Source organism: Etheostoma spectabile, chromosome 9 (assembly GCF_008692095.1).
Source record: "Etheostoma spectabile isolate EspeVRDwgs_2016 chromosome 9, UIUC_Espe_1.0, whole genome shotgun sequence".
Taxonomy (NCBI): Eukaryota; Metazoa; Chordata; class Actinopteri; order Perciformes; family Percidae; genus Etheostoma; species Etheostoma spectabile.
Genome location: NC_045741.1, coordinates 21013315 through 21022251, shown reverse-complemented (window position 1 = coordinate 21022251; position 8937 = coordinate 21013315). Strand labels below are relative to the sequence as shown.

The following is an 8937-nucleotide window of genomic DNA, read 5'->3' as shown; positions in this document are numbered from 1 at the left end:
GGACAAAATGTTGCGTTTACTGGTAAACTGGTAGACCCATATCTAACCGCGATCTGTTGTGTAATTTTCCTCACGTTGCTCTGTCCTCTGTGACTGTCCACATCTAGAAACTAAGCTGCGCTGTGCAGGGAACAAATGACTGGCACATGATCCGAAAGTTGTTTACGGAGAAGTAGATTGGCTTTGCAAAAAAAAAAAAAAAAGAAGAAAAAAGGAAAACTTCTATGAACAGAATGACGTATTTAAAATATCGCTCAATCACGCAAATTTGATCGTGGGAAGGCAAAACCATGATTGTGACTAAAATTTGATTAATTGTGCAGGCCTAATTTGCTGCTTTACTTGTTTCACATCACTTAATTGGAGAAATTTGGTGTTATTTGGATAGTAAAACAACAAGGGGAAAGCCTCACATTAGCCACAAAGACAGTGCTGCCAATCCTTCCAGCCTGGAGGCCGTGGATGATCTCATTGGGGATGTTGGGGTTGTTCATCAGACTAGGAGGAATGTTGACCATGGAGCCATTTGGCCCAGGGCCCATTCGATCCATGTTCATGCGATCCATTCCACCCATTCCCCCCATTCCGCCGTGGCCTCCCATTCCACCATGGCCCCCCATTCCACCGTGACCCCCCATTCCTCCATGGCCACCCATTCCGCCATGGCCTCCTGGAGGGCCTCCACCTTGAGCCTTGTTGATTTCTCTCTGAGCAATCACACCATCAGGGTCCTAATAAAAAGCATGAAAATATGACTCAGGAAAATCCACACGATATTTTGATCACATTGCTGCTTTCTGGTCAGTCTAGCTGTGGCATACCTCTTTCACTTTTAGGGGTCGTCCATTTAGGTTGTGCTTGTTGACCTTCTCCACTGCTTTCTTCATTAGCTCTTCAGTCCTAAACTCAACAACACTGACAGAAATATACAGTACATCACGTGAGAGGAATCAAACAAACTTCTAGATCTTTGACATAGACACTGGTGCACATGTTTCCAATTGGTTAACTTAAGCAAGATTGCAGCATTCAGTTATGTCAATCAGCATTGACGCAAACAATTGAAAATGATAAATGGTTAGACTACTTACGCACAACCCTTTGTTGATCAAAGACACCAGAACAGGCCGCACCAAAAAGGGGTAAAGAATAATTTAAATTAGTAAAAGCAATGGTTAAAATACATGTTTTAATAGATAATATGCAAGAAAAAAATAGAGAATGTCATGCACAATCACAAGTTCAACACCACACAAGCCTATCGCCTTGACCACAACTCAGCTTTCAAATAAAATTACAATTTTAACAACTCATTTTATCCCAGTCACTAACACAATGCAGGCAAGTCTGGTGAATATTAAAATGTATCTTTCCCAACATCCAAAAGGCAGGTAATCCACAGTGAGATAGGATTACTAAGGTAATGGACATTTCCAGTAAAGCAGTTCTGCATGAGTTATATTTAACAACCATCTAACAGCCTTGTAACAACCGCTTGCAGACTAGACCCCTTTACTTCATGAGGAGCAAATCCAGCAACCAAAAAGGGAGATACTGCAATCCCACAGGATTGGCTACAAAGAAAGCTGAAGTCCTTTTATAAGAGCATCAACCCTCGAGATGACCTCAAGTCAGTGCCACTGACGACACCAAATAAAACACGCCTCCGGCATGTCACCATCTCACACACTCCGCCAGGTTTCTGAAGCTGAACAATTCCCCAAAATGAAAATAAAGACACCAAAGCTGACAAACACAGGTTTGTCTAGGATTATTCATGTTTTATTTGTATGTATTTGCACTTACCCTCGATTTGCCTTCTGCGTCCATTAAGTGTTCCACGTACGTTACCTCACCCACTACAAATCAGATTCCAGAGACGACACACACCAAGGGGAGAGAAGCCGAGAGAACAATGGGGGTTTAGAGCAGACACAAGTAGGGCGGCCGGTGGCAGTGAGCTCAGACTGCCAGTCCTGCGCCTTCCCCCAGCACCTCAGCAGCAGCACAATATGGTACAGGTCTACAAAAAGCAAGCTTGGGTCTTTTTTTATTATTATTAAAATAAGACTTCTTAGCCTGTCCTTGTTGGAATTCCGAAGCACCAAAAGCAATAGACTGAGGACAACAACTGTTGAAATGGCCATCAGCCTGCCTATTTGGATATATTTCCATGAACACCACCTTTTCACCATTTCATTGCAAACCTGTGAATACTTGGTCAAATATCTCCATTTTGAACATCAGGCCAATGCATCAATACATTCGCCCATCAACTGAGGAAAGAGGAAACCTACAGCTATACAAATTTACCATAATCTTAATGAAGGCAAGCTCTTAGTGGAAATAAACTAACTGCAAACATGTTCTTAAAAAAGTGGACCTGTTCCTTAAAAACGCACAATATCCAAATTTTGATTCAGCGTCGACCACAGCCACGCCTTCGATCCAGATCACGTGTCTGTTCAACGAATGGACATCAGTGACCAAACCTCTAGAGACAAGGACCGTGCATAAGAAGTTGCTTCATTTTGTAGACCTGTACCCCAAAGAAATCCCCAACGCATAGCCGTGTTTGGCACAACATGGAGATCTGCTGAGAAAACATTTGCTTGTCAAGGTCACACCTAAAAGAGAAAATGCAATTTAACTCCACAGTCAGTTGTCATTAAACGAATACGAGGCACTCCTTCTGAATAAGGATTGTTCCTTTAACACATGCTTTATCTTCAAGTTAATGCCAATTTAGTGCATTACTTATAATACATCTAACGCTTTCCAATACCCCATAACTACAAGTACTATCACATGAATAACAGCACATGTAAATCCATATTGTACATTTAAGAGACCGTTTACAACTAATCTCTGCTGAAATTTACTTCATCACAAATCATTTCATTTGACAGATCTCCAAATGTTTTACTCATCTAGAAATCATGAGAGCTTGTTTTTACTGTTAATTACACGTTGCATCAGAGCAACTTGTCCCTTGTTTCTGGGCAAACTCATTACGTTTCAGCAATGTACTGTATGTTTTTTCATGGGAAAAAGCGTCACAATATGTCACACATGATCCTAAGCCATTGGATTTTTCACAATAGTGGACCGGATTTACACATGTACAACCCCCACTTCACAAAAACCACAATAGGTTTTGGTAATCTCGATGAAGAATAAATGTTCAGTCTAACATCCAGGTTCACAGCACTTGTACAAGTCTGCAGCAACTCCTTAGTTGACGGACAAATGAGAGGGACCTCGTCCAAAACCTTTGTTCCAGATAACTCTCACGAGATATTGAGCAACATTGTACAACTTAAGTTTCTGCACACATTTCCACAAGCCCTCCAAAGCTTCAGTGGTCAAACAAAATGACCCTGGATGCTGCTTTTTTTCATGTCAAAAACTGAGTCAATCCCTTTTCCAAACACCTTACCTTTCTCTTTCATCAGGTCTTTGAGAGCTTGCCATTTGACATCATAGGGAATGTTGCTGACAAAAACGCGGTATCTTTTGTTCACGTTTCCATAAGGTTCGTAGCGCCCTCCTCCACCTCTTTTCTGGGGCCTCTCCTTCCTGCTTGCATTGGACTCATGCTTGGCTTTCCCATTCACTTCTCTGTAGAAGACACCAATTAATAGTGAGTAAAACTGCTTTTATAAAGCGAGCCCAGAAAAGCACAGAATTAAGCACGATTTTGAGAAGTGAATTCAACAGCTAAAACGGCAGATACCGAGGACGCATTAGATTTACTGTAGACACATTTGCAGATGCATGTTAATATCTAGCTAGGCTAAGTAAAATTTAAACACAGGCTGCAAGATTGTGACTTTTGCTAATTCATTGCGCTTTCAAGTGGGCCAAAATGAGGACACCAGTGTAACTTAATCCAATAGTGGGCCTAAAAGAATAGAAAAAGTCGAAAAACGAATGTATTTACTTATCTTTATTGACGTACGGTTAGTGATATTACTAAAAAAAATGGCAAAGGGTATTATTTAGACGCATTTACAATGGTCTGAACCATCAAGAAAATTGCCCTTACGCCGCATGGCAAGGCCTCTCTTTGGACACAACCTCAGTAGGCCTATATTACGTTAGTACTGAATTAACGTACACCATTTGAACCTGTATGATTAAACTGCAAACGCATCGAAAATGGAACCAAAGTTAATTGACTAAGTATTTTTAGCTAAGTAAACTGCTAACGTTTAGTTACTAGCTAAATTGCGTAACATTGATGGATTCTCCCTGTAGCGTTAAATAGACGGGTCCCAAACACACCTAGCAGCAAATGAACGCATAACGTTGGTTAAAACGACAAGATTTGCGGGCCTTATATAGCTAAATGCCTCACAACAATTATTCAACCAAGAGACATTAATATTTTTTATTAAAGACTGCTCGATATTCCCTTGGATCTGAATCATTACGGCTAACTATGTAGCTAACTAACTGTTAGCTAAAGTTAGCTGGTGAGCTCCAACAAAGAAACCTTGATGAATGGACTTACCCAGGCTGCTGCTGCGGCTGGCCTGCTTTCTCGGCCACGTTAGTATTTTCGGCCTGCTCGGTGGACATCTTCTTGTGCCGTTTAGTGTCTTGCTAAATTATACTGTGTTATCGAAGACTAACTTCGTTGATAATAACAAGTCAATCGCTTTCAAAACGGACCTTAGAGAAACATAAAACTACGCCGATCACCTCTGCGACACCAGCTACGAAAATGGCGGAGAGAGCAGTGTATGTGACCAGAAATAGGTTGCTGGGATTAAGGATTAAACCAGGGATAGAGTTATCTACATCCGGGGTAAAAGTAAAGGTCATCACGGCACAAAAGGGATTTTCATAATAACAGTGCCCTGAATGCTACGACTACGCTTCCATAGAATGCATACAAATATACTAACGTAAACATTTAACAAATACAAATACAAAACTTCAACAAATAAAAATGTATTTTGTTTACATGTATATTATTTGTTAAGAAAACACCGTTGTAAATGTCACAATTTACGAATTGTTAATATGTGTCTCTTCTTGGCTGTTTTGAATGCCATGTGCACTTTGTAGGCCTACAACTACAATATAATTGGGACAGCTTCGAGGTAAAACATAAGCTTGTTGTGTTAAACCACATGTTGGTTTGAATAAACAACCCAACCCAGTTTGGGTCCCAGTGATTTTTAGAATGTATGTGGCTGAAGAGATGGGCTTCAGCCCATAGCCAGCTGAGGACTTACACATATATGACTCAAAATACCAGACCAAATATTTTGCAGGTTTTGATGTTTATGCTCAGTTTGATATATTTTTCATATTTCACCGATGAAACTTTAATTTTAATTTGTATCACATCACATTTTCTAAGTACATCTTTCTTTTGTAAATGCACCTCTGGTTTTGACATTTTTTGTACATAGTGCTGATGTACCTATTTTCTTTAAAAACAAAACGCGTTCAGTTGTTTTGATTTGTTTGAAAAAAGAAGCTGCAGTACAACGCCAGACCTGACGAGGGCAACAAATAATCATAGAGTAAATTAGAAGGCCAGCGACCCGGAAGTAGTAGTGTCGGTTCAGTTGCTACCTACTCACCTAGCCTCAACAATAGCTCGTGAATATTGTTAATAACTCTCTTTATAGCTTTCACGTATAGTAGACGCGTTTACCGTATTAATACAAAACAAATCTCACAAAATTGTTGCTTGGCTGAATGCGACTCTATGTAAAGTTAACGTAGCTTACAAAGGACAACGTTAGCCTTTAGCTAGTAGCGTAACGTTACCGCACTGAAAATGCGCATGTGAATGAAAGATATTTACGTTTCACAGGTTGTGAGATTAATTAACAACATATTAAGTCATGTCTACTGGCGCTGATGTCAGGGATATTCTGGAGTTGGCTGGAGGAGAAAATGACGGTCCCATCAGCAAGAAAGATCTCATTAACTCAGACAAGGTGAGTGATAATCATAAGATACCTATAAGAATGATTCACGTCCCATGTTAACGCACCAAATTTAAACAGGCTGTGGGATTCAAAAACACAAAACCTTTCCCTTCTCAAAGCAACACATTAGGAAGATTTTGCTGTTATTATATACTTATAGTATTACCAGTTTTCTTTGGACAAATAACCAATTTTGCATCACCTATCTTAGAAAAAAACGAAGAAGACAACAGAAACGCTGACCTTCAAGAGACCTGAGGGGATGCACCGAGAGGTCTATGCTCTGCTCTACTCAGATAAAAAGTATGGGCTCCTTTTAACTTTGTCTTAAATATATGTACTGGGTTACCCTTAATGTTTGTATTCAAGTCCTGTGTGTCTGTCATAACTGCTTTACTTATTCTTAAAGCTATGAAGTTGCATGAGGAGGGGATCGGAATGAAGTGTGGGCGTTGTCTTCATCACACTTTCAGAAAAGGAAGACAAAAAAGACAATAGTTGCCTTAATTTTTCGGGGTGTGATTCAGAAATTAAGACCAATGACAGCCCAGTGAGTGTCATGTTCACCCACTCAATCAGTGGAAGGTTCATGTTAAAGCCTCACTAAAAGGGAGTGCTTGTTCATTTGCTATTGTGCAGCTTGTTTTGTATGATGCCTGTGCTTGTCAAGGCTAACAATTGATATTGTAAATGTCTGCCCTTGGCCTCTATGATCTTGCAAACCTCAAGGGTGCCTGTTTTTTGTCATTTATATATGCTGCATATCCTAATTGAGCTGGTTCGATAACAAAATAGATAAAGCAGATTGCCATCATATTTTGCACCCTGTCTTTAACAAAATACTTTTTTTTAACCTGTTAATCCCCCAGAGATGCACCCCCTTTGCTGCCTAGTGATACTACTCAGGGCTACAGGACAGTTAAAGCCAAGCTGGGCTGTAAAAAGGTGCGACCTTGGAAGTGGATGCCCTTCACCAATCCAGCTCGCAGGGATGGGGCTATATTCCACCACTGGAGACGTGTGGCAGAGGAGGGCAAGGACTACCCTTTTGCCCGGTTCAGCAAGGTAGGGATGACTACAGTCTCCTCTTTAGTCTAACCACTTATTCCAGACTACTATTTAGACTTCAAATCACTCCACATTTGTATTGTTCAATGGTGTTACCATATTTAAATTACTGTGTAGAGGTTTGGGGAAACACATGTCAAAATTCATTGAAATCTTTAATTATACTTTTACAAAAAAGCAATAAGAATAATTCATAACAGTGGATATTTAGAACACACCAATTCATTGTTTTTACAGTCTAAAGCATTAAAATTATTTGACCTAGTCGAATTTCAAATGGCAGTAAATATGTTCAAGGCAAGAAACAATTTATTGCCTGGCAACTTACAGAAAAGATTTTCTGAAAGAGAGGAGGGCTACGTCTTAAGGGGAAAAGCAAATTTTAAAGAGTTTCTGTTTATCTGTCAGTGGCACTAAATTGTGGAATAAACTAAATAATGACTTTTAAAGAAATTATATTCCAGAGATACAGAGAAAAACAGTGTATTCATTAACCTGGGCTCATATTGAATATATTGAATAATTTGTAGTATGTGTTGAACATTGTTGTGTATGGGTAAATATATTAATGGGAATAGAACTTTTGAATATATATTTTCATTGATTATAGATTATTATATTTTATTATTATCCTTGCAGACTTATTATTTTTGTTGTAATCAATTTAATTAACAGGGTAAAAAGGGTATAAGAGGTAGGAGTATATAAGTTTTACTTCTGCCTACTCCTTTTTGCACGTGTTAATAGATTTTTAAGTACCGGAAATAAAGGAGTTTTATTTTGTTTGTTTAATTTTTTTCTTATTACTATTTTTCCACTGTTTTATTTACATGTTCAAAATAAAGATATCAATCAATCCATACACTAACTACAGCTACCCATGCCTTTAATTTATATAGTGCTTTTTAGAACACTCAAAGACACTTTAAAAAGTATTTTCAGTTATTCAACCTCATTCACTGGATTCGCTCGGTTCTCTTTGTCTGCCTTCATAGACAGTGCAGGTACCAGTGTACTCTGAGCAGGAGTACCAGATGCATCTCCATGACGATGGCTGGACTAAAGCAGAGACAGACCACCTGTTTGACCTGTGCAAGCGCTTTGACCTGCGCTTTGTAGTTGTCCATGACCGTTATGACCACCAGCAGTACAGAGTAATTACTCAGTCACTTATACACAGCACTCCCTTTCGATTTCATCTCAGGATATAATGCAAAAGTCATTATGCTGTATATTAAAACTCATATTTGTTGTGAAATTACCATGTATGTTTCTCAGAAACGTTCTGTGGAGGACCTGAAAGAACGATATTATACCATTTGTGGTAAGCTGACCAAGGTGCGTGCTGCTACAGGGACGGAGCCCAAGATCTACATCTTTGATGCCGGCCATGAAAGGCGCCGTAAAGAGCAACTGGACAAGCTCTTTAATCGCACACCTGAACAAGTTTGTACCTTTTGTAGTTTCAGTTGGATTCTTTTGTTATGTTCAGGGTGTCCGCGGGGTTTTAAAAAGTATTAAAAAGTGATAAATCAAAAATGTCAAATTTAAGGCCATTAAAAGTTTTAAATTTAGTCTCAGAGGTATTTTTTTTTTTAAATTAGGTGTTATTTTTTCCAGACTATCAGGTGACCTATTCTGATTGAAATTATATCCTGCGTTTGCGTTAGTCCGTTTAAATTTGGGCTTTGGCATGTCTGGGCACATAATCGATCTTTCGTCTCCGTCTATGTTTGATGCTGACGTCATATTCAGTGGTCGTTCGACATCGTCTCAGAACACTGCGCGCTCAACAGAAGTGGCTGGCTTACGTTTTATTTTAGATTTGCTTCAAGCCATATCTTACACGACTGGACAACCATCGTCGTCTTTTGGGCAAATGAAAGTTTTCTGATAGCTGTGTGAACAACCCAGA

General features: G+C 39.3%; 2 protein-coding genes across 11 annotated transcripts in view; one reads left to right on the top strand and one right to left on the bottom strand.

Moving 5' to 3' along the window:
- The window catches only part of hnrnpm (heterogeneous nuclear ribonucleoprotein M), a 9626-nt gene extending 4837 nt beyond the window's left edge, over positions 1–4789 (bottom strand). For 4 of the 8 annotated variants that reach the window (XM_032525610.1, XM_032525616.1, XM_032525614.1 and 1 more), the window contains exons 1-6: positions 4517–4789; positions 3440–3621; positions 1807–1859; positions 1092–1099; positions 822–915; positions 414–731 (exon numbers count right to left, since the gene is read on the bottom strand). In XM_032525610.1, the coding sequence (XP_032381501.1) occupies positions 414–731; positions 822–915; positions 1092–1099; positions 1807–1859; positions 3440–3621; positions 4517–4584 (723 nt within the window). In that variant the 5' untranslated portion in view covers positions 4585–4789. Of the gene's footprint in view, positions 1–413; positions 732–821; positions 916–1091; positions 1100–1806; positions 1860–3439; positions 3622–4516 lie in introns of those variants that run through there. The other 4 variants (XM_032525611.1, XM_032525612.1, XM_032525613.1 and 1 more) reach the window with 4 other exon arrangements.
- A 754-nt stretch (positions 4790–5543) lies between these two features.
- dmap1 (DNA methyltransferase 1 associated protein 1) overlaps positions 5544–8937 on the top strand; it is a 9724-nt gene continuing 6330 nt past the window's right edge. For 2 of the 3 annotated variants that reach the window (XM_032526405.1, XM_032526406.1), the window contains exons 1-5: positions 5544–5963; positions 6166–6257; positions 6824–7019; positions 8018–8176; positions 8301–8468. In XM_032526405.1, coding sequence (XP_032382296.1) covers positions 5868–5963; positions 6166–6257; positions 6824–7019; positions 8018–8176; positions 8301–8468 — 711 coding nt within the window. In that variant the 5' untranslated portion in view covers positions 5544–5867. Of the gene's footprint in view, positions 5968–6165; positions 6258–6823; positions 7020–8017; positions 8177–8300; positions 8469–8937 lie in introns of all 3 variants that reach the window. The other variant, XM_032526407.1, reaches the window with a different exon arrangement.